We start from the raw sequence: 25,269 nt of genomic DNA on the forward strand, positions 1-25,269 counted from the left end.
ACCGGCGATTGAATACCCGGCATAATGTTAAAATTGCTGGGCATAAACATTGAGCGATTTTCAAAACAATAGCCTGCAGAGTAACTCTATCTGGTGCTCTTCATTAAAGGATCCTACCTGGAAGAGCGCCAGATAGGTTTACTCTGCATGCTATTGTTTTGGAGTGTAACGTTTGGTTGAGGGTGTTTGGACACCTCTTTGTGTTTAAGCTCATGGGGCTGCTCTTTACTGTGCACAAAAATTCCATATACTGAGTGATTTTTGCCCATCCCGGCGATTTTCACAGGGGGTGAACCACTTTCCATAGTACAAGATGAACGGTGGTGGCCGGCGATGATTCGCAAGCATACACACTGGGGGATTTTGAACTTGAAGTAGCTCAAAACACCAAAAGTGAGCTACTTTCAGCTCAAAAATCCCCCATTGCATATGGGCTCATTTATCAAACAATACTTGCAGCTAAATCAGGTGTTTTCGGGGATTTAGCCACACATATCCTCCGTATGTACTAAAGGGGGACCGCAGCAGAAATCTCCAATCCCCCTGCATCGCCGCTGGCCGCATCCCCCATAGTTTTCTATTAGGGATGCAAAGCTGACGGATGTATCAACATCAGGCAGCAGTGGTTCGCATCATTCTGAGATGGCGATAGCCCATTGTAGGCTATGGGCCACACACCGCACTGCTGCAGGGGTAGTGCGGTCAGCGCTAACTGTGCATGCACAGACCCCCCCCGGCTTCCAGCTGAGCGCATCACAGGGACGGGCTGCTTTTGGAGCCCTGTTCCTGCGCTTGTGGGATGATACATCCCAGAGCTAGGATCACGTTTTACAATGCGATACTGGGCGGTAACATTCCGCCCAGGATCGCATTGTAAATGTGATAGATGATAAATGGGCCCCTAAGTCACCTATGGTAGTCTTCTCACTGGTGTGCTGCTCTGGGCTTTCTGACTTCTGCTGATTTTTTGGGGTGCCACACCCTGCACCTAGATATAGCAATAGGGACCCTCAATACACAGAGAAGCCTTGATGATGGCTTGGGGGCTTATTCATACCTTTGTGCACATAGATGTAACCAAGATCTTTGGATATTATTACCATATAGTGTTTAACTCTGGTTACTGATAGTATTCAGGTTCTGATTCAGATTGGCTCGCTAAGCAGCGTATATTTGCTGCCTAACGAGCACCGTAACGGCACCCCGCCGAACAGCCGCCCCCACCTGGCAGCCCGAATCCCTTCGCTAGCATGCGAGAGGATGTGTTAGCTAACACATGCGGCCACTAGCAGGAGAAATCATTTCATGGTCGCTCACCATCAAATGATTTCTCCTGCCTTTGAAAATAAAAATCAGTCTGAACTTACTTTGGTATTATCTGGGTGCCCGATTTTTTGATTGTATGCCTTAATTTAAGGCATACAATCAGATGATATGGACCCGATTTTTTCGGAAAAAAATGCAATGCGATCGACCCAATTTTTACATTGGATTCAATGTTAACTGGTCCCTGAGACCCGATTTTACATTGGGTCCAATGTTAAATGCCCCCCAGACCCCATTTTTCATTGTATGAGCACCCTGATGGTTAATTATGTCAAATGGACCCCCATTGTTAACACCACGCCGCGATCAACGCCAACCTCCGACCTTTTCATACCCCCACTATCCACGTTCGCATGGAGTTGAATTTATATAGTGCGGCGAGCGCAGCGAGCCACCGATCCCAAAGCGTGGCGAACGCAGCGAGCCCCGCGAGGGGACGCGCCATACGAGCCCGAAGCGTGGCGAGTGCAGCGAGCCCCGCGAGGACGCAGATTACTTAACATGTATTGCGCGTCCCCTCACGGGGCTCGCTGCGCTCGCCATGCTTCGGGCTCGTATTCCGCATCCCCTCGCGGGGCACGCTGCGCTCGCCACGCTTCGGGCTCGGTGGCTGGCTGCGCTCGCCACACTTTATACAATTAACTCCATGCGAACTTGGATAGTGGGGGTATGAAAAGGTCGGAGGACGCATACCGCCGCCCCTCGCGGGCTCGCCACGCTTCGGGTTGGCGTTGATCGCGGCGTGGTGTTAACAATGTTGGGGCATTTCACATAATTAACCATCAGGGTGCTTATACAATGAAAAATGGGGTCTGGGGGGCATTTAACATTGGACCCAATGTAAAATCGGCTGTCAGGGACCATTTAACATTGGATCCAATGGAAAAATCGGGTCGATCGCATCGCATGCGATTTGGTCGCATGCGATGCGATTGACCCGATTTTTCTGACCGGATGAAAAAATCGGGCGCCCAGATAATACACAAGTACCCTTACTTTTATTACAGCCCCTATCTGCCGAAAAAGGGACGGGCACTGACATCATGTGATGTCATCCGCCTGCCCCGAGCAGGTATCAGCCTGCCTATGTTCCCATAAAACACTGGGTGTGTCCCTGATGCCTCCCCTTCCCTCCCCCTGAGAATACATCACTGAGTGCGATACTGCGCAGGCTCCCCACCATCAGAACGGGGATGAATTTGGCCCCTTCTGAGCAAGCCTGAATCAGACCGTCATTATACTGAGGGAAACCGTGTCTTTTTCTCTTATTCTGTCTATTCAGCTTCACTTTAAGAGAAACATTGGTACTTGTTTCCTAGCACGGCACCGTCGGGTCCCATCGCACACCTTAACTTAAGGTATGCGATGGGACCCGACCGACCCGATTTTCGGGCTTTAAAGACATTTCTAATACAATTTAAAAAATCGGTCGCATCGCATGCCATTATAATGGCATGCGATGCGACGCGACCGACCCGATTTTTACATTGGACCCAATGTTAAGTGCCCCCCAGACATGATTTTTAATTGTAAACCCACCCTGATGGTTAATTATTATGTCAAATGACCACCCATTGTTAACGCAATGCCACGATCAACATCAACCCGAAGCGTGGCGAGCGCAGCGAGCCCACGAGGGGCGTCGGTACACATCCTCCGACCTTTTCATACCCCCACTATCCACGTCGGCGTGGAGTTGACTTTATATAGTGTGGCAAGCGCAGCGAGTCACCGAGCCCGAAGCATGGCGAGCCACGCGAGGGGACGCGTAATATGTGTGAAGTAATGCGCGTCCCCTCGCCACACTATCGCGCTCGCCACACTATCTAAAATCAACTCCACGCCGACGTGGATAGTGGGGGTATGAAAAGGTCGGAGGACGCGTACCACTGCGCTTGCCACGCTTCGGGTTGACGTTGATTGTGGCGTGGCGTTAACAATGGGGGGGGGGGGGGCATTTCACATAGTAATTACCCATCAGGGTGGGTATACAATAAAAAATGGGGTCTGGGGGGCATTTAACATTAATGTAAAAATCGTATCGGTCGTGTCGCATCGCATGCGATGCGATCAGTTTTTCAGACCCGATGGCATACAATTAGAATCGGTGGCGCCGTGCTAGAAAACAAGTACCGAAACATTTCCCACAGCTGAAAAAGCATTGGTGTCAATTTGAGCAAAAAATATAAATGCAATACAATGTATCTGATAATGACATATTCCTTGACAACTCTCCAATGTATTTATCTTCTTAAGGTGCCCATACACGGTCCAACTGCCAGGTGTGATGAGATGCGCGCTCCCGTGCACATCCCATCGCACAGCTCAAAAAGTATGTGCTGTACATTGCAAAACGTATGTGATGCAACGCGATCTAGTCCAAATTGCATACAATAATTGTTCCGTGTATGGGCACCTTTACTGCAAAACCTGTATGCCAGAAGTTCAGACACCCTGCCATTACAGTCCATGTTTTAAGGATATCCTTACTGACTCTGATATAACCCAGGGTTGTCGGCTTTCCTGTTGCCCTTCACAACGGAACCCCCTTCGCTGAGAAAGAGCAGCTGGGATTACGGGGGAATTTACCACCTTTTTGGGGGTTGTGAGGGGCCCCTGATTTTCAGGAGCCTCACGACTTTTATGAGAGGTAAGCAAGTATGAAGCATCTGGGCTCAGCAAGGATATCCTTAAAACCAGGACTAACAGCAGAGTTTGAGAACCCTCGCCACATGCTATACATTTCTGACAAATCTCTTATTCTCTGGGCGTTATCTAATTACATGTAATTTGTTTTTGGCCAATAAAAAAATAATATTGCGGTTTATGACCAATGGTCATAATCTCAGTATATTGTCTGAAAAAGCACATGCGATAACGCAGCAACACATGGGATCCAGGATAAGAATTCGGGTCCCAATCTGACAGGTTTTCATGGCTCCAAGGGTCTGTTCGGCACTTGTGTAATAGCAGGGCGCACACTAAGCAAATTGCTTAGGGGACGATTCTGTATAAGAAAATTTAATGCGATGCGATCGCATGCGATGCAATTTCCTTATGTAATTTATTCACTTCACTCTGGCCGCTGGTGGATCGCACCGCACTACAAAATCACATGCGACCAAATGCGATTTTATAGGGTGAGATGCCATTGACTTTGCTATACATTTGTATGAGATGCAATGAGATTTAGGCACCCCCAACTATCCACGCCACCCCGAAGTGTGGCGAGCGCAGCTAGGGGTGGCGGAACGCGTCTTCCCATCCTTTTCATACCCCCACTATCCACGTCGGCGTGGAGTTGATTTTATATAGTGTGGCGAGCGCAGTAAGTCACCGAGCCCGAAGCGTGGCGAGCGTAGCGAGCCTCGCGGGGGGACGCAGAATACATGTAAGGTAATCCGTGTGCGCTCGCCACGCTTCGGGCTCGGTGGCTCACTGCTCTCCCCCCATCTGGGGGTTGTCCAGTCTGGTGGGGGTGCCTGTGACACCTGTCACCAGGGAGGGTGAGATTACAGCCTCCCAGTATGGCCAGGGGATGTAGTAAAAACTGGAACAGTCCTGACTATGGGCGAGATGTACTAAAGGGAAAATGCGGTAAAACCCCCGTTTTACCGCATTTTCCTATGTACTAAAACCCGTTCGCCACGTCACCGCAGGGCAGGGTATCGCCACCTTTGGGTGGCGATACCCTATAGAAGCCTATGGGCTTCTTTTCGCCGCCCGCCGCATCGCCGCAACCCCGCCGCCTCGCCGACCCCCCCTTTCCCCCCTCCCTTGGGCTTACCTTCTTGCAGGTCCTCCTGGACCCCGGAAGGTAAGCCCTTCCTCCCCCTAGCAACGCAGCCGGACGTTCTTCCGGCTGCAGGGGGAGGAGGAAGCGCCGGGGACAGCTTGCTTAGCTGTCCCCGGCGTGAAAACTGCAGAAGCCGGCTGGGAGGTGACGGAGACCCCCCGCAGACCACAGTACAGGTATCGTGGGGGGCCTCCGTCACCGCATCGCGATGCCAGCCGCATATGTTAGTACATATGCGGCGGCATCGCGGCGGGGGGGGCGCGAAGGGCGGCGATGTATTTTAATACATCCCGCCCTATATGGGGAGGCTGTAATCTCTCCACCTTCCCCATCTCCCAGGGGCCTCCCTGCATGGGACACCCCCGGATGGGCTACTGCAAGCTCCGGAATGGCAGTTTGATTGGAGCCTGTCTGGTTCAGCAATCTGGGGTCTGTCCGAGGGGGTGGTATGACGGCCCAACAGCCGGGATCCCGGCGGTCAGTATACCAACATGCAGGCTCAGTGGCACACTGCACTCACCACAGGTTCCGTTCTCTCTCCATTAGTGTTGTGGACCCCCGCGAGAGAGAATAGTGCCTGTCAGTCGTGATACCGACTGTTGGGCATTTGATCAGTTGGGATTCCGATGACGGTATACTGATCGCTGGTCCGTCATCCGGTACCCCTGTTCCAGTTCTGTCTTTAACCTAGTCCCCATTTTGGCATTCTATTTAAGGGAATAAAAAGCTAAAGATTTGTGTTTTCTAAATCACCCACCAAGGTGGTATATCATGGCTGAAAAGGTCTTACATTAAATAATCCAATCTGAGAATATTCAGTGCCTATTTAACTTATGAAATGTAGATTTGTTGTAAACTGCACCAGTATTGTTGATGTTTGTATTTTCCCTTCTATCACATGTCTAATGTTTAAAAAAATATTCAGACTAAAATGCATGGAACTTCTTCAATCTCTTTTGTAATTCTGCATGGTTGAACATTTGAAATGAGTTTGTGCATCACCCTGAGGCAATGATTCAGACTTGATTGGGGTAAATCAGCTTTCTTGTGCTTATTTTTCTACACGTCACTGTGGAAGTTATATAGCCAAGGGAATTAAAAAAAAAATCGTGCTGTTGTGTTGCCAAAAGATCACACACAAGCTTTGATCAGACAGGAGGTGATCCTTATCAACAAGTTGCACGACCTTAGTACAGTGACATTGTCAGGTCAGCTCGGGGAAGTGGGGAGAGAGAGAGACACACAGCTAAATACAAATAAAAAGAAACAACCAACAATCCTTATAATTATCATCTGCTGCTTTTCTCTCTTCTGGCAAGAAACACTCCATCCATTTGCAGAAATCGCCCGAGGAAACCTTACATCAAAACTAATCACAACGATTAAAATCAGCTTTTCTGTGCAAGAGGAGAGTAATAAGCAAGTTGGGGGCTGTGCGATCCCCCCTTACTCACACACACAGAGAATACCATCAGGAACAATACATGCTACATACTAACTAAATATATATATATATATATGTGTATGCATTATTGTCAAAACACAGAACGGGGAGGTGACTTGGGAAACAGGGTCATTTAATTCCAGTTTTTTTATTCTGGAGATTGATTTAGACTGGAGGTAGAGGCAGGAGCTAATTGTATCCTGATCCTTGCCTTGAGGGGTTTCAAAGCCCTGGAGCAAGTATTCTCTGTATTTTGTTCTCTCTACCTTGGCCAAGCTATTGCATTTCTCTCTGGTGTAGCGAGCAGAGCAGATCGCTGGGAGAAATCAGGAAGAGAAACAAAAAAAGAAGGGAGAAATAAAGGAGAGAAGGGGGAAGTTGGAAGCAGACTTTGTGTTTCCATGTTTCAGGTAAGATCTGATGGTTATTATTAGCTAAGGATGGTATGGATGGCTGGGGACTTTAGGGCGCAACTTGCTTTTACGCATGTGCCAGGTTCCTGCTTAATCTTTTTTTTTTTTTTTTCCTCCTTCTTTCATCATCAGCACTTCCTTGCTGCACTCACAAGGAATGAGGGCAGCAGCAGCAGTAGCAGCGATCGGCGCCTGGCGCTGTATATGCGCGTATGGCAGGGAGCGCGTTGAGGAGCGCATTGGAAGCGGACGTGCGTTTAGTGCTTGCGCTCCAAGTGGGGGGTGGGGTTCCCCAAATACTCCAGTTACACCTGGCTATACCGATGTGCTGATGCTTGTCTGCTCGAGGTGTCCCGATTGCTAATGCTCTGTGTGCTGTGCTCCAGGTCCCTGCATGCGCACTTGCGCTCCGGTGCCAGCGCGCTGTTGCGCCCGTGTCCTCCTGCTGCCCGCATTTGCGCCGCTGCTGTAACACCTGATAAACTCTTGCTACTTTAGCATCACGGATCTTTTTTTGTTTTTCTTTGTTTCTCTCTCCTCCCCCTTTCACCTAGAGCTTCTGATCTATCTTCATGAAAGACGCCATTGTGCTGCTGCAGCTATTGCCCGGGGGCATGGAGGGACTTTGTACTGTTATCTTACTAGGGAAGCGTGTTTAGTAGAGGGTTGTTGGCACTTTCTGCCTGGCACTAAGCTGTGCAGCAGCCGCCGCTCTCCCACCTGCGCACACCAATGGGTTAAGCGCAGGTTTGATTGTATTTTCGGTGCAGAAAAGACACCACCACCGGGGTCGTGTGCTTATGGAATAGGATGTTGTAGTTACCGCCGGGGGACACTAGAGGGCGGTGGGTGCCTGTCTGCTGGGAGATTGATCAAAGTGATGGCTGTCCTGTCTGCCTGGCATCTGTGTGTAACTATTCAACTTGCACAAGCCCAGGAGTTAAAATGGATCAATGTTTTTGAACAATTAAGAATAGAACAAAAAAACGTGCATTTGACATTGTAACTAATACATAAAATATAGTTGTTTTTTTTCTTTATGTATTTCTATTCCCCCTGTAAAGTTATTTAATATACACATTCTTCTTTTCTGCATTTACATGATTCATGCGGCTTTTTTGTCTGCCGTCTGTTTCTTCTCTTTGTTTTACAGTAGATAATGGTGATTCAATATGTAATAACTAATGGTGCTGTTATTATAAATATGTCATTATTCTATAGCTGAAATAATTATATGAAACAACATTATGTGCCGGAGGTAATGCTGTGCGAGTCTGGGGTCCGCGCAGGATGCTGAGCGCACTTCCACATGGCCGTCAAACTCGCACTGCATTACATCCGGCCCTATAACAGAGGAATTCCTATTGTTTTGCTCTTTTATTTCCTTTTCTGTTGAAGGAATTGGGTTGTTCGAACCAAAAGTTTCATTGGCATATTTATTAAATGGAGAAATCCCCATTTCCCAGTGTTTTTGCTGAAGATGGGGCTTCAACCTAATTACTGTATGAAAGGAGTACAACTATTCATAGTCCTGGCTAAAGAACAAGGATGCACAATCTGAACAGCAAAGTCTTTCCATTTAGTGCATTAGTTCATGTGCAATGCCTAAATTAAATAAACTGTAAGCAATGGAACTGTATTGACAGTCTGTAAGTGAGCTAAGCAGACCAATGGGGTTTGCAACACTTGTAGATCTTTGTCCAAATGTTGTACTTCATTTGCTACTTTGTTTGTAAAACCAATACCTGTACACAGAGGCAGAACTCTGGGAGGCCACAGAGTCATCTGCTCCTGCACCCAAGGGGGCACCTCTCCTCCCCTGTGAGTTTGAATCAGTTAATTGAAAGCCCTTGATATTGCTTCTGTGGCTGACTCCTCCTCCTAGCAGGACCATAGACGTCACACTCTCTTTATTCTAAACATAATATCCATAACATACACACGTGTGTACATATATTTATCTAAGATGGTGTATGTGTTGGGGCGGCACCAATATTTATCTTGCCTCCGGGCAATTGGGACGAACTTATGCCACTGCCTGTACACAGTGACTCTAATGGGTGGGGTGACTGGTATTAACCTCCCCCAAGTATAGCTACACTTAAACGCCATCTTGCCAGTAATATCTTCCGGTAGCAAAGTCTTTTTTTTTTTTTGTACTTCACATAACATACAGTCGATATGTATTTATATCTTTTACATATCTACATAGACAATTTACATCTATTACATTCATCACGACATGTCAAGGCCTATCACGGCCTAGGCTTTTACCTTACGCATTTCATGTTACATCATTCCTACTTCATTCTTGCCAAATTTCCCTATCATTCTAAGCCATTCATCCCTCCATTTTTACCTTTCCTTTTATATCCGGGTTACATTTTAACCAATTTTAGTCAATTTTGACTTCTAGGAGTTTTTCAAGATATTGATTCTGGGAAGAGGAGCAGTAGCCCATAAACCAATAGTACAATAAACCAGAGCGTACGCAGGGGGGTTATTCCTTTTGACGGTTTAACTTCTGTGTTTATATATTTATGACCTCCCAGAAGGTGTCTCCTCCACACTCCATATAGCTTTCCCAAACATTCCATTTTTTTTTTCAACTTGCTGTTTTCTATTATATCATTTGTTTCCATTCTAAAGGCAAGATTGACTTTATTTACTATCAGTGATATATGTGGCATTTGATCCTGCCTCCAATATTGAGCTATTCCTGTTTTGGTTGCCATAAATACTTGGTTTAAAAAATATACATTTCTTTGTTTGGAGTCTTTCGGGTATATGTGTAGGAGAACCTTCTGCGGGGTCAATTCCACCCCTTCCCCTATCACCTGCACAATCAAATCCTCTACACTTCTCCATAGCTCTTTTATCCTACTACAGGTCCAGAAAACATGCATCAAGTCTGCTCCTCCTTCCCCACATCTCCAGCAGGCATTTATCTGGGCTGGGTAGATTTTGTTCATTCTGTCTGGAGTACAATAGGTTCTATAAAATAGTTTAAGATATCTTTCAATATGAGAGACCGATTTGGTCATATTGTGTACATCTATAAACACTTTCTCCCACTGGTTGTCATCTAAGGACATGCCTAGATCTTGTTCCCATTTAAGTTGAGCATTAGTTTTTTCCATTTTTATGTCTATTAAGTTTCTATACCAGAAGGTAATTCCTCCCGTCTGATTTCCACAATTCATCCTATTCACTACATTATTCGGTAGTTGCTTCAACTCTCCTTCTGTTGTTCGGCATTGTCTCAGCCAGCTCTTGACCTGTAGATATTTATAAAATTCTCTTGCCTGGATTTCCCATTTTTGTTGGATCTGTGTGAACGTTAATAATCCATGTTCCCCTAGTATGTTTTCTAATGTTTTTATACCTCTAGAGGCCCACGTTTCAATATTCATATTCGGGATTATCTTTGACAGGGTCTGTATTTCCATATATTTTAAAGGTGCAGTGAATTTCGCATGCAAATTCAAAAACACATCCCATACCTTGAGTGAGTCTTTAGTTGCTCTAAAGATATCTCTGGAGCTTGTTCTCAAAATTGGTGGGATCCATATTAGGTCCCTAGTTTGGAATTTTCCCAGGGTACTATCTTCTAATTTTACCCATGGTTTAGATTTTTCTTTACTCATCATTTCTGGGAGTTGATTGAGTATACATGCATACTGGTATAGTTGTATATCTGGTAGAGCTACCCCCCCCCCCCCCCCTTTAATTCTGGGTATTGTTAAATATTTATTTGCAATTTTTGCCCTTTTATCTCGCCAGATGTACCTGTTCATTATTGTGTTGAATCTGTTTATCCAATATTTTGGGAGTAATCTAGGGATTGCCCTAAACAGATATAATATCTTTGGCAAAAAGAACATCTTTAAAGTTGCTATTCTGCCCATCCATGAAATTTCCTTGTATAACCAATCCTTTAAATTTTTTTCCAACTGTTTTAATAGTGGGGTATAAATATATTCAATCAAATCCGCCTCTCTGTTAGTCAGGTTTACTCCTAAATATTTTATCGTCTTTGTTTTCCACTTGAAGCTATACTTGTTTTTTAAATTCTCTATCTCAACTGGGTTGATATTTATTGGTAGAATCTCTGTTTTGTTTTTGTTTAGTCTATAATAAGAAACTTTTGCATATTGGTCTATAATTTGGAGGAGGCTGGGTAGGGAGGTTCGTGTTTTTTTAATAAATAGGAGTACGTCGTCTGCAAATAATGTCTTGTGCTGTGACCCGTTGATTATCGGGGCTTCAATTGCCTGTGTGTTTCTTATGCTTTCCGCAAAGGGTTCCATTGATAAAGCAAATATTATTGGTGACAATGGGCACCCTTGTCGGGTTCCATTTGTAATAGGAAACCTGTACGATTAAGCAAGAGTTATTGAACACATGTGCTCCCGGATCTGAGTATAATGCCATTATGGCTTTTAAAATTGTTCCCATCACTCCAAATCTTTTTAATACTTCCTCTATATATCCCCAATGGAGCCTATCAAAGGCTTTTTGTGCATCTAGTGACATTATTATTACAGGTTCTTCTTTCCTTATATGGTATTCTATGATGTTTATTGCTCTACGTACATTCTCTGTTCCCTGTCTATTTTTTATAAATCCCACCTGATCCGGATTTATCAGATCAGGTAGGATTTGCTTCAGACGGTTTGCTATAAGTTTTGCGTATATTTTTATGTCTGTGTTTAATAAAGCAATTGGTCTGTAATTTTGTACGAGTTTTAGTTCCTTCCCTTCTTTAGGGATCGTCACTAACCGTGCCTCTAACAATTCCCTTGGGAATTTTTCTGTTTTTATAGCTTCTTCGAATGTAGGTATTAGAATCCGTCCCAATTGTTTCTGGAAGGTTTTGTAAAATTCATTGCTGAATCCATTGGGACCCGTTGCTTTATTTAATTTTAGTGTTCTAATTGCTTCTACCATTTCTTGATTAGTCAAAGGGCTATTTAATTTTACTAACTGGTCTGGGTCTATTTTTGGAAGTTTTATTCTAGACAGAAATATATTTATTTCCTCTTTTGTTGGTTGAGTTATTTCATTGTCCGTTTTAAGATTATATAAATTTTTATAGGTAGCAAAGTCTTTGATCACTAGTGCACATGTGCCCTCTTCCCAAATATCACTGGGAAGGTGGTGCTGGCCATGGAGAAAGCAAGGGGGCAATTTAATCCCCCTGGAATAGAATGAACCATGTCGCAGACTAGTACAAAGTCTAGCACACAGTGAGTGGCTTCTTGCCTTATGTATGTTAGACCAAAATGAATAATGTAAGTAATCGCTACGCTACTCATCTTGAAGAATCTCAGTCATGGTGTCTAGTGCCATATACTGTAGCATAAAGATGCTCAATGTAGGTATCACTTTTGAAGCTTAGTGCATCTGGCCCTGTACTAGAAAGCGACCTTCTCCCATTTAAATGCATTCTTGGCAAGAACTCAGTCATCTCCCTGTTTGTAACAGAGTGGAACCATAACACAGGACCCATGATTAAACCCTGCAGCTTTATAATAACCCAATATCAGGAAATCAAGTTTCAAAGTCTCAGGGTAAAAACTGTTCAGCAGGAGTTGTATATCTACTGCCTGGCTATAGGAGAACATTTCCGCAGGCGTTAGAACCAGGCAGCATGTCCAGTCCGTGAGTGAACTGATGCCTGTCAGGGCTGACAGGCCCAGATATGTTGGTATTAACGTTTGGAAACCTACACATTAGGACATACCTATGTATGTTGTAGAAGGTGCTATGTAGTCAATCAAAATGACACAACTTTAAGTTCATGGAGGTTAAACAAATGTATTTACTTTTCTATGAGAAATTACAATTTATTATCTTTTTCGGTACTCTTTACCTAGCAGGGCGCCCACGATTTTAATCATGGGCATCGCAGGTAAAAAAAATTGCGGGCATCGCATGCACTAAAAAATCGGGTGCGATGCGACCGACGCGATGCCCGTGATTTCCCATAGGGAACAATGTTAAATGTCTCAATTGACCCGTTTTTCCATAGGAAACAATGTTAAATGGCCCACAGAGGCCAAATAGGCACCCTGAAGTGTGAAATGGCCCCCACAATTGTTAACGCCACCCCACGATCAACGTGAACCCGAAGCGTGGCGAGCGGCGGCGGTACGCGTCCTCCGACCTTTTCATACCCCCACTATCCACGTCGGCGTGGAGTTGAGAATAGATAGTGTGGCGAGCGCAGCGAGCCACCGAGCCCGAAGCGTGGCGAGGGGACGCGGATACCTGTGAAGCCCACAAAGGGATGCGTTTACCTGTGAAGGTATCCGCGGGGCTCGCTGCTCTCGCCATGCTTCGGGCTCGTTGTCTCGCTGCGCTCGCCACACTATCTATTCTCAACTCCACGCCGACGTGGATAGTGGGGGTATGAAAAGGTCGGAGGACGCGTACCGCCGCCCCTCGCTGGCTTGCTGCGCTCGCCACGCTTCGGGTTCACGTTGATCGTGGGGTGGCGTTAACAATTGTGGGGGCCATTTCACACTTCAGGGTGCCTATTTGGCCTCTGTGGCCCATTTAACATTGTTTTCTATGGAAAAATCGGGTCAATTGAGGCATTGAACAGGAAAATCGGGTCAATTGAGACATTTAACATTGTTCCCTATGGGAAATCGCGGGCATCGCGTCAGTCGCATCGCACCCGATTTTTTAGTGCATGCGATGGCCGCGATGGGCGCCCTTCTAGGTAAAGAGTACCTCTTTTTCATCTGAATGCATGGATAATATACATTTCTAGTCCTTTCAGGTTAAAATACAATGGGAAAACTGAAGCACACAGAAATCTGTGCCATTATTAATGCCAAACCTTCCATCCAGGACTGTAACAAATAATTTTGGATTTCTTTGATAACACAGGTGTTCTATTACTGTGGTATCGCGAAAACTTAACTGAGGTTGCAGTATTCTACATACACCATTAAAATGGTTTTATTTAAGTAAGGCCATTGTTGGAGGTACTCTACTTAAATTATCTGGATGCTCTTCATTTTATTTGCTGCTTTGTAATAGTTTTACATATGGCCAATTCCAACACTCTTTATTTTATTTTGTATATATCCCAGCAATCAAAAATAAGGTTAGAGAACAAATATATTTTCAAGCTGAGCCACAGTTTAAAAAATTAAGAGCAGCAAAGGGTTTGTAATTGTGTAATCGTATCCACATCTATACAAACTGCGGCAATCTCACTAATTTTCAGTATATCACTGTTAAATCCGCCTCCATTTTCCTGGGCACTCCCAGAAAACTCTGGCATGCCGCCCACATATCCTGGCCGACTGTCAAAGAGGTTTCAAAGGGCCAGTGATGACAATCCATCGCTGGCTTCATGTGCACGGATGGCTATTGCATCAGCACTGCGTATTATGCCCATGTGCAGTCGTTCGATAATCAGCAGGGCTGCAAATTCACTGCGAATGTGTCTGAATTGGGCTCATGTATCCATGGCAAAATGTCTGTCCCATAACTAATGCTGGCCACACATCAGACCAACTTTCCTCCAACCATCCAACTCGTTGGTTTGATGGAATAAAAACCTGGTACTGGATAGGAGCAAATGTAATTTGTAATTAAGTCATTTTTTTCTCAATTTGGAAAATAGACAACAACTGTCGCTCAGACAATGTACTGTAGTTTCAGTCCAACAAACCAACTAGTTTGATGATAGTTGGCCTGATGTGTGGCCAGCATTATACCCCTTTCAGATCGCACCTGCTACAGTAATTACTGGGTTCATGCCTGTTTGTTGCCGGTTCGACCCGGTAATAGATGTGATCTGAAAGGCTTTACCGGGTCGAGCAAAACTGGCATTACGAACTGGTAAAAAAAGAAGGGTTCTTACCAGTTTGTTGCTGTGCAGTGTGAACGGGTTAAGCGGGTCTGGCGACCCAGTTCCCGTTCACACTGATAGAAGAGACAGTGCTTGGAACAGCACCAGCTCCAGGGGCGGCCTCCTCTCCCACCCCCGCATGTCACCAGCAAACCGGCAATATTTCCGGGTCGCTGAAGAAGATGGAGTGAGCAAAATGCAGGGTCATACCAGGACTGAACATTTTTAAAGTCCTTGTGCATTTTGCGATCTGAAAGCAGCATAAGTTTTTCTAGTGGAGAGCAACTACAACAGTGCCACTTTTATACTGTGGGGGTGGCCTTGATTCTGTAAAACAGGACACAGGCTCATGCCCAGTATGTTATACATGTGATATGCAGTATGGATATCACATCGCCACCATGTTTGGTACATTGCAAATTGTCCAGTAAATTAAATAACATATCCTATGCACAGGTCCTTGCCCAACATGCATTGCAATGTCTAGCATACGTACATACCCACGAGCAGCCAATAACCCTAAAACTACAAAGTATTTTGGTCATTATGACATTGGCTAAACGGTATCGTACAGTTTTATAGCTGTGCTTTTCTTCTCACAGCCCCAGCCATAAAACAATGATGAGATGGAATGAGAGTGAGGCCCAATTAGAAGTTGCAATCAGTGTGTTTGAGAACGAGCGTGATCGGTCTTCACGCCTACTCTTGCAGCATAAATGCTTTACACAATAAATTGGGACTGATTCAGTCGCTCTTGTCTGAGTTTGGTCCCTTTTTTGATGGTGGGGGAACGCTCTGAATTTTATAGGCTATCCCCTATAAACGCTTTGCAAACAGGCGTAGCGTTGCCTGACGTCAGCACCATATTCTGCCATCTCCGGCCAAGATAAATCAATTTAGACTGTCTTTTATGTGCGAACGGAGAAAAAAATAATTCCATGGTTAGCGACCATGTTTTTTACCCATGCGGCTGAATGCAAGGGGATGTGTAAGCATACACATTCCCTCGCATGCAAATGTCAGGATTTGTGTGGTGGGGGACATTCAGTCGGGTGGAGTTTATCTGTTCGCTAGACTGCAAACAGGTCTGAATCAGGCACATTAAGCATGCCTCATAATAAAACACTTGGCACAGTTACTGTTAACTGAGCTGCCTTAATAGCAGTGCAGGCCCTGGGCAAAGCAATGCACTACCCAACCATTCAATTGAAATCCCTCCTGCAATACTCTGTGTTTCCACATGCTTACATACAGTGAATGTCTGTCAGCACTCTGGTTGGTGGTTAGCTCCAGCCATGAACCAATCGGCACGCCGATAGCCATTCACTGTCTAACATAACACGCCCCTGGGCTTTGTCGTAGCCTATCCCTGCTCAAATGCCTCTAGAATCATGGGGTTCTGGTTGGCTGCCTAGTGTGTCTATATGTTAAGATGACCCTGATTTTCTGATTGTTAGATGGTTCTATGGGGGAGATTCTCTAAGAATCTCCGCCGCCCATCGCATATTTAATTATCGCATATGCTCTAACATATGCGATAATTAAGGCAAAGGACAGCTCTTGCGTTAAGAGCTGTCCTTTGCGGTGAGAGTCGCCGGGTCCCAGCAGGTCCCGGCGGCTCTCCCCTCCCTCCTACACCCGGCGCTGCTGCTGCTGCGCCGGGCTCTCCTCCTCACTGCACCCGGAAGAGGATCAGTGGAGGAGGTCACAGGTCTGGGCAGCACTGCGCTGTGCTGCCCGGACACAGGTGAGGGGGGAGGGGTCGATGCGGGGCAGTGGGGGGTCGGCGCGGGGGTGGCGGAGGGTTGCGATAGAAGCCCATTGGCTTCTATGGGGCATCGCCAGATTTTTCTGGCGATGCCCCCCGCCGCTTACAGCATCCCAAAATGCGGTAAAAACCCCGATAACGGGTTATTTACCGCATTTTTAGCTTAGAGAATCTCCCCCTATATCTGTTAATAGACAAAACGGTACTTGTTTCCTAGAACGGCCACAATCGTGAGTGATCGTGGCTCTTAATTAAGGGACACGATCCTCACGATGTGGCCGATTTATTACAATTTTTTCACTTTGAATGACAGAAATCGGGTCAATCGGTCGGTCGCGACCAATTAAAATCGGCCGCGATGCGACCGACCGATTGACCCGATTTTTCCATAGACTTCAATGTTAAAAAAATCTTTTAACATTGAAATCGGGAGGATCGCGTCGGTCTTGTGCCATTATAATGGCACAAGATGAGATGGACTTGATTAAGTCCATCTCACATAGGGTAAAATGATAAAAAAGGTGAAATGGCCCAATATGACCCATTTCACATTTTTTATGTGCCCGCCATGACCCCACGATAGACGTTAACCCGAAGCGTGGCGAGCGCAGCGAGCCCGCGAGGGGCGGCGGTGCGCGTCCTCCGACCTTTTCATTCCCCTACTATCCACTAGGGCGTGGAGTGAGAATAGAATAGTGTGGCGAGCGCAGCGAGCCACCGAGCCCGAAGCGTGGCGAGCGCACGCGTATACCTGTGAAGTTAGACGCGTCCCCTCGCGGGGCTCGCTGCGCTCGCCACGCTTCGGGCTCGGTGGCTCGCTGCGCTCGCCACACTATTCTATTCTCACTCCACGCCCTAGTGGATAGTAGGGGAATGAAAAGGTCGGAGGACGCGCACCGCCGCCGCTCGCCACGCTTCGGGTTGACGTCTATCGTGGGGTCTAGCCCACTTAGTAACATTTGGGGGGGCAATTGAAACAAATCTGGTGAAAAAAAAAAAAATCGGGTGAAAAATCGGTCGGTCGGATCGGTCGCATCGTATGCGACCAAATCGCATGCGATGCGATCGATCCGATTTTTTATCTTACGACCACAACGATCTAAATCGTTGTGGCCGTGCTAGGAAACAAGTACCGACAAAACATTTTCATATGATTTCAAACAAATTTTTTGGTGGGGACAAAGTGGCTCAGCAGCATACATTTTACCTAAGAAAATCTCTCTTGGTTTCAATCATATGCTTTGGCATAGAGGAGATACTAGTTTATTTGAGAATACCCTCCGGGAACCAAACATGCTTGGATTGTTTTAGCAAATTAAAATGAACACAATGCTTTTACCTTCTCAGCGGTTGCTCTTTCTATACCAAGTTAAAAGGAAAATCTATAACCAAAATGTTTTAACTTTCTGCTAGGCAGCTTCAAAATTACATTGTTTTAAGTGTAGATTTTGTTAATGAGACATGAATCCAATAAAACCCCTTTAGATATGTGTTTAATTTTGTGAATGTGATAGCACACTGGTTTGTTATCTTCATAATTACCACATTTTAGTTGTTTATTCAAATATACATTTTATTACTTTTTTGGGGTGTTGCTTCTTCGTTTTTTCACTGTGAATTTAGTTGCATTTTTCATAACGTGTTTGTTAAAAATATTTTATTTCCATTTTCGTGTATCAAATATTAAAGTATTTAATTAACTGCTTTTTTATTAACATACATGAATTATTTTTTTTTTGAATCACCATGGAATAGTCTCCCTGAAATGAAGGCAGCACTTTTTTTCTTTTTCCAAATCTACTGCAGTAACTTTGGTGTAGTAATTATGCCTACGGCACAAAAACAGAATGTTCTCTCGTTCTGGAGGCCCCTGTTACATTTGAAACGTTAGAATATGATCTTTTGTTTAGCTAACTGTTCCAGCATAACTGTATTTGGAGCTACAAATAGTGTATGTTGGGATTTTTTTTGATTGTTTTTCTTTCTTAGATCTAGACTTGGAAATCCGCAAATCTAACAATTGACTTGTCTTGAAAAAAAAAAATTGTTAATTATTTTTATTTATTACCAGTTAATTTATATAGCGCATACATATTCTGCAGCATTGCACAGAGAATATTTGGCCATTCAACTCAGGGCCTGATTCAGACCTGATTGCATGGCTGCGAATTCGCATGCCAGCCGATTATCGTTTAACTGCACGTGTTTACGCTGCGACGTGAACTTCTGCAACTTTTTGTGATCGCTGGCCATTCGCACAGAGATTGACCGGAAGTAAGTGGGTTATTCTGATTAATTTGGTCCCCGTATGTTTTGCTTGTGGGGACCGATGTTTTGCATCTGAGCAGGCGCATTTCTGTGCATGTGCAGACACAGGGTGCAAGTGGGCACGGTGAAAAGAGGGTGGTGGCGGGGGGCACAGTCCATGGGAACGTCCAGCATTTCATGGGCGTTCTAAACGCTGGGCGTTCCCATGCAAATCGCCCAGTGATGCTGGTGCGTTGGACGGGCAGCTGACGTCAGCGAATGTCATCTGCGTCTGCTTCCTGCACAGGACGCTCACAGATCAGAGACCCCACGGAGGTGTCTCAGATCTGTGAGTACTGGAGAAATCATTCCATGGTTGCCGGCTATCGAATGGTTTCTCCCCCGCACCCAAGGCTGCAAATGGATGATTATACAAATCATCCATTCGCAGCCGTGTGGGGGATCGCGGCGTGCATGGGGCGGTGGCAGTGCGAGTGGCATCTGGGGAACTCGCAAGGCTGCGAAATTTGCATCCTTGCGAGTCAACCAGAATAAAGGTGTACGGGGGTGAGAACAAGCCTTTTTGTGGGAATGTGGGAACAAAAATGCAGGTGCATCAGAAATAACCACTGGGAGTGACAGGTGTGGCTAAGCCTTTATCCATCGCACTGCCGAGTAAGTCTCTGTCTCCCCAGCACCTGCGATGACTTGTGCCCAGTGTAGAAATCATCCGATGGTGTGCAGAATTTCCCTGGAATTTGAACTCATTCGCATGGGTGTGAATTGTTTCGCAGCCATACACATCCATTCACACAGCGAGTACATTCATTTATAAGGCGGGATTACATTTTTGAGGGACGGCACCTTAATTGATTGTTAGCTGCTGCACATTCGCAGTGGTGGGAGCAGGTCTGAATTGGGCCCTCAGTACCTGCCCCAGTGGAGTTTACAATCTATATTCCCTACAACATGTACACGCTCACACAGACATCCTAGGGTTAATTTTGTTGGAACCCAATTAACATCCCAATATTTATTTATTGAGCAGGCAAAGTTGATGACTTTTTAAATCTCCTCTCCGGAGAGGAGACTTTCAGCAGGAGCTCGGGGGAAGGACTTGAGCGTGACATCATTAAGCCCTGCCCCCATGATGGAAAATTACCCGATATGCCGATCGCCGCTGAGGGGGCAGGGCTAAAGTGATGCGATTCGGACACTTTAGCCCCGCCACCTCATCTGAGAATGGCATATCCGGTTATTTAAACGGTACGGTCAGGGGGTGAGGTAGCCAGGAACAGGGGGGAAGGGGGTCCCCCAGAAACCAGGAGTGTGGCTCACCTTTCCGGGAGGCCAGAGCGGGACCCGATTTTCGGGACCCTCCCGACCATTCCGGGAGGGTAGGCAACCCTGAGATAAGGAATTGAATATCTTAAATGATGTAGTTAAATGATGGTGCCATAAATGGCTACTACATAACTTGTAGTAGTTTGTAAACTCTAGAAACACACTAGAGATGTGGACACTTCAGATTACAGATTATTTATTTGTCATCCAAATTTTGCATGATTCAGCTGCAGAAGGTGTTGCAAGTCCTACCCCAACCATACCATACCACACCACATAATGTTTTGACTGTTACTGGTATATGTTTTACATGTATTTTCACCTATTATACAACTATGAGTTGAATTAACTCATCTCTGTAAAGCAATTAGGGACTATGGGCATTATTTAGAGTTAAGCTGGCCATACATCAGAAAGATCGATCTTAAGATCGATTGCGCTCATGATTGTGTACAATTTCCCTTGAAATCCCCGGCAGTCCTTGGTGGTTTTTGGATACACAATCTACTCACAATCCATCATACAATCAGTCATACAATCCATCTGCTGTATGATTGTGTACACAAGATGTGCACACAATCTGCATACAATCCATCAAACAATCAGTCATACAATCCATCTTATGATTGATTGTATGATTGTGTACACAAGATGTGCACACAATCTGCATACAATCCATCTTACAATCGATTGAGATTGTATGATTGGGTACAATATCTTTCTGATGTATGGCCACCTTTAGATGTATGCTGTGTGGCAATTTTTAGCCACTGCACACACGCAGTGGTGTAGCTTGGTTCCACGGTGCAAGGGCATGTTTCGCACCCCCCCCCCCCTTGTGCGGTGAAAAGGGGGACTGTCCTTGCTCGTTGCCAAGGGGGAATGACCTTGCTCATTGCTAAGAGGACTGACCTTGCTCATTAATAATAATAATAACAGGACCCCACAGGCTGCTTCCCCTGTATAATCACAACATGACCCCACAGGCTACTCCCCCTATATAATAAAAGGACACCACAGGCTGCTCCCCCTGTATAATAATAGGACCCCACAGCGCTCACCCCTTGACCCCTGGATATGGTCTCCGGTGCCAGGGATGCGGTGCCATGATGTTGATACCCGCTGTGCCCGGCATCAGTCACTGGGGAAAGTTAAAATCTAGCGAGCGCTCTCACATCGCGCACACGCCGGTTTGGGACGCCGGAGGCAGGGATGTGGCGCCATGATGTTGAGGACGTTGTGACGTCATGGCGCATGCACAAACCGGCACATGCACAGTGAGAGCGCTCGCTGGTTTTTAACTGTCCCCAGTGCAGACTGATGCCGGGCATAGTGGGGAGCGGGCAAGCAGGGTGGGGGAGCCGGAGGCAGAGCTCCAGCGCCAGGTGATATGTCGGCGCCCGGAGCTGGTGCTCCGCCCTAGCTACACCTCTACATACAGGTATCAGTTGCACTGTGGGCCGTGATGGTCCTGTGACCAGTTGCAGTGAGAATTTATCTGCAAAGTGAATGACAGGCAAGGGCTGTTTTTGGGAGTGCCGACTCCAATACAGGGGTGTTGTCACTGTTTCTGGGCAGTGACACAGCTTACAACTGCAATCTCGTATGCAGGATACAATGGTTCTGGCATCTTTATACCCGTGGCCATGCTGCGCAACTGCTGGGTTATTCAGGAAGTCAATTATCGACCGGTGTGCATCTGATGTCTGCGTCTTCATACATAAGTGGCGAATCTAATGAATAAAAAGCCCATTGGCAGCAACATTTGTATATTGTTTGTACAGCTGCTGCGTACTAGATCCCAGCATTTGTGTACATCTCTGAATCAGGCCCTTATCAATCCCTAAGAATGCAAGAGAATGCAAAAAAAAAATTTCAATCCCAGGAAACAGAATTGAAAAACTCCCCCATCCCCCACATTTATTTACTTGGGGGAGCGAGACCGGTGGCTGCATTGTGACAAAGCCACCAGGAGGAGGCAGTCGGCGGGTGTTATAGCTGGTGCATGAGGTTTTTTGTGCCTGCTGGGAGTGGCCGTCGGGAGGCAGAGGTGCGGCCTGCGCAGCATAACCTATGACCAAGTAACTCTGCGCAGGGGGATTTAAATCCCGGACATTTTTGGGGTCAAATCCCGGGATCCTCACAGCTTTATTCAAATTATATCACACCATTGTGTCCCTTATTCAAATTATGCCACACATTAGCTGCCCTTTACCTTATACACCTTATGTCTAACAGTAGTGCCCATTGTTCACATTACATCACCCCATATTGCTCCTTATTCACATTACACCACACTGTTGCTTTTTATTAACAATAAACAGTTGAGCACTTTATACAAATTATGCCACACACTTGTGCACCTTATACATATATTGCCACACAATAGTAGTGGCCCTTATGCACATAATTTCCCATAGTAATGCACCTTACACATTATGCCACACTTTAGTAATGCTTTTATTCACATAACACCACACAGTAATGCCTTTTACACACTATGCCATACATTAATAAACTCCGACCCCCATGAAACCCGTGCAGAGCACTCACCTAGCCAGTAAAACTGAGACCTCAGCTCCATCTGCCTGGACTGAGCAAAGGTCAGTGGGAAGAGGAGCTGCTGTAGGTTGGCATGCTCAGCAGCTAGGATGGCCAATCCCGGGATCGGTGGAATACCGGAATTTGGCCCCTAAAATGCCGGGATTTCAGGATTAGACTGCGCATGCATGTGCAGTCTAATGCCGAGCAGCGTCTGAGCGTGTTCTCAGATGCTGTACAGCTTCTCCTGTCCTCGGAAGTATGGCTCTGTGCAGCATGAGGTCTGTGCAGTCCAAGCAGCTGCATAGCCCCATCCTGGGCTTGCACCTCGCCCTCCCACCCTCAATGCATCGCCTGCCAAAAGACCCATGCACCTCCACAGCTTCCGGCTTCACTACTCGGCCCACCACTCACCTTCCCGGCTTCACTGATCGGGCGCCCACCCGCCCAGCTCCACCGCCCACTCTCCGGGCCGCACCGCACATGTAAGTAAATATGTGGGGGGCCGAGGTGGCTTTTTTTATTAGGGAAACCAATCCCGGGAATCCCAGGATTGGGCATTTTTCAATCCCGAATTCCAGGATTAAAAAATGCCCTGGGATTGGCATCCCTAGCAGCAGCCCTCTTTTATTGCCCATGTTCGTTAAAGAAAACTGCCTTCACTATATCAGGAAATTTACTAAGATGGGAGGTTTATTTCATTTGGGATGTTGCTATGGGCAACCAGTTAGATACAAGATATTATCTTCTAGAAGGTGCTAAATTTAAAAAAAGTAGATTCTGCTCATAGCAACATCTTATGTGAAATACAACTCCCATCATAGTAAGTTTCTACGTGTCTACTACCTGCTCCTGCTGACTTCATGAGCTGCCACCAATTGGACGTGGGAGCTCAGATCATGGTAGCCAAAGTAGAGCCCAGGGTGCCATTTGCCTGTCCAGGTCAGGTACTCCACAAATTGCTGAAAAACCCCCCTGACCCTGCCACCACCTGCTGTCAAGCTGAGGTGGCCCTAGGCTTGGGGTGTATGCCTAGGGCCAGTTCTGATTATTCACATTTTTTTTATTGATTTTTGAAGTCTTGGAATCATGATAGACAATATAAACCGAAAAAGGAGAGGGTCACAATGTGACCAAGAAAAGGAAGAACAAAAAGGCTTTTTGGGGCACACTTTGAAAATGAGAATGAAGAAATTTAAAACATAACTTTTATTATCTATAACATGCTAAAAATAGGTACGTATGAATGAATTTGTTGAATCGATAGTAAATATCAAAATTGGTCAACAACAATTGTTATAATGAGACGGTCACAATGTTAACAGCAAAATAAGCAACATGGTAGAAAAAAACTCCAATACCTAATTGAGATGGTGGTCAAAATATGGTGAAGTATGTGCAAATACACAGGTTTAAATAACCATTATCATAAAGTAAATGTATTAGAGTGGAGCCTAAGAATAAAGGACGCTTGACACTTGACCCCTGCTGGTGGAATAGGGTGTCGTTCCCGGTAATGATTGGAGAGAAAGATATGGAAAGGAAAGAGTGCTCCCTCTATTAGGCAGAGATGTGTCTGCTGTCCAAGTCTGTTTACGGCTGCTGGTATTCCCAATTGGTCTCCCAAATAAGCACTGACCAGACCATTCACTGCTTAGCTTCTGAGTGCGGGATGGAATTCAGGCGGACCAGTGATGTATGGCCGTATTAAACCACGGATGAGAGTACCACACTGTCTTTAGTGGGGAGCCAAGAAGTGCTTCTGCTTTTTGTCCAGCACAGTCAGAGTTACTCTGTTACAGATATGTATTGCAGGTGGTCATTAAGCAATCTGACAAGGGTGGGAAGATCGTCATTTGGCCATCTACGATGTATCTCAAGGAGGTACACCGACACTGACAACTCAATGATGAATCGTGCTACAAGAAGACCCTGTTCGATCCCACGTCTAATTTCCAAACTAGTTAAAACAGATTAATTGACAGAGCCTTCTCAAATGGAGTGATTACTAGATCCAAATTGAAGTATCTACAGAATCCCACGCCAAGGATAGCTACGTTCTATTTGTTGCCTAAAGTGCACAAAAACCTCCAAGAACCTCCCGGTAGGCCTATTGTATCGGGCAATGGCTCATTGATAGAGAACGCTTGCACATTCCTAGACATCCATCTAAGACAATATGTGACATCTTTGCCGTCCTACACAAAGGACACAACGGATGTTCTTCAAAAACTGCATGACGTCCATCTGGAGGAGGATCATCTTTTGGTCTCCCTAGATGTTGAATCTCTATACGATTGCATCAGGCACGATCTAGGGATAAAAGCAGTAAGATACTTCTTGCAAATGGAGGGCATGACCCCGTTTTATGAATTTCTTCTGGAGCTCCTGAAATTCGTCCTACACAAAACTATTTTGTGTTTTCGTGGGAGACCAATTGGGAATACCAGCAGCCGTAAACAGACTTGGACAGCAGACACATCTCTGCCTAATAGAGGGAGCACTCTTTCCTTTCCA

The 25,269-nt window shown here is 45.7% G+C and overlaps 1 protein-coding gene across 1 annotated transcript in view; it reads left to right on the top strand.

Moving 5' to 3' along the window:
• Window positions 1-6,783: 6,783 nt before the first annotated feature.
• Window positions 6,784-25,269, top strand: part of KCTD1 (potassium channel tetramerization domain containing 1) — a 127,399-nt gene continuing 108,913 nt past the window's right edge. The window contains exon 1 of the mRNA XM_083187479.1: window positions 6,784-6,976. Within this exon, the coding sequence (XP_083043605.1) occupies window positions 6,968-6,976 (9 nt within the window). The 5' untranslated portion in view covers window positions 6,784-6,967. The remainder of the gene's footprint in view (window positions 6,977-25,269) is intronic.

This window comes from Crinia signifera, chromosome 5 (assembly GCF_055691185.1).
Source record: "Crinia signifera chromosome 5, ASM5569118v1, whole genome shotgun sequence".
NCBI classification, from domain to species: domain Eukaryota; kingdom Metazoa; phylum Chordata; class Amphibia; order Anura; family Myobatrachidae; genus Crinia; species Crinia signifera.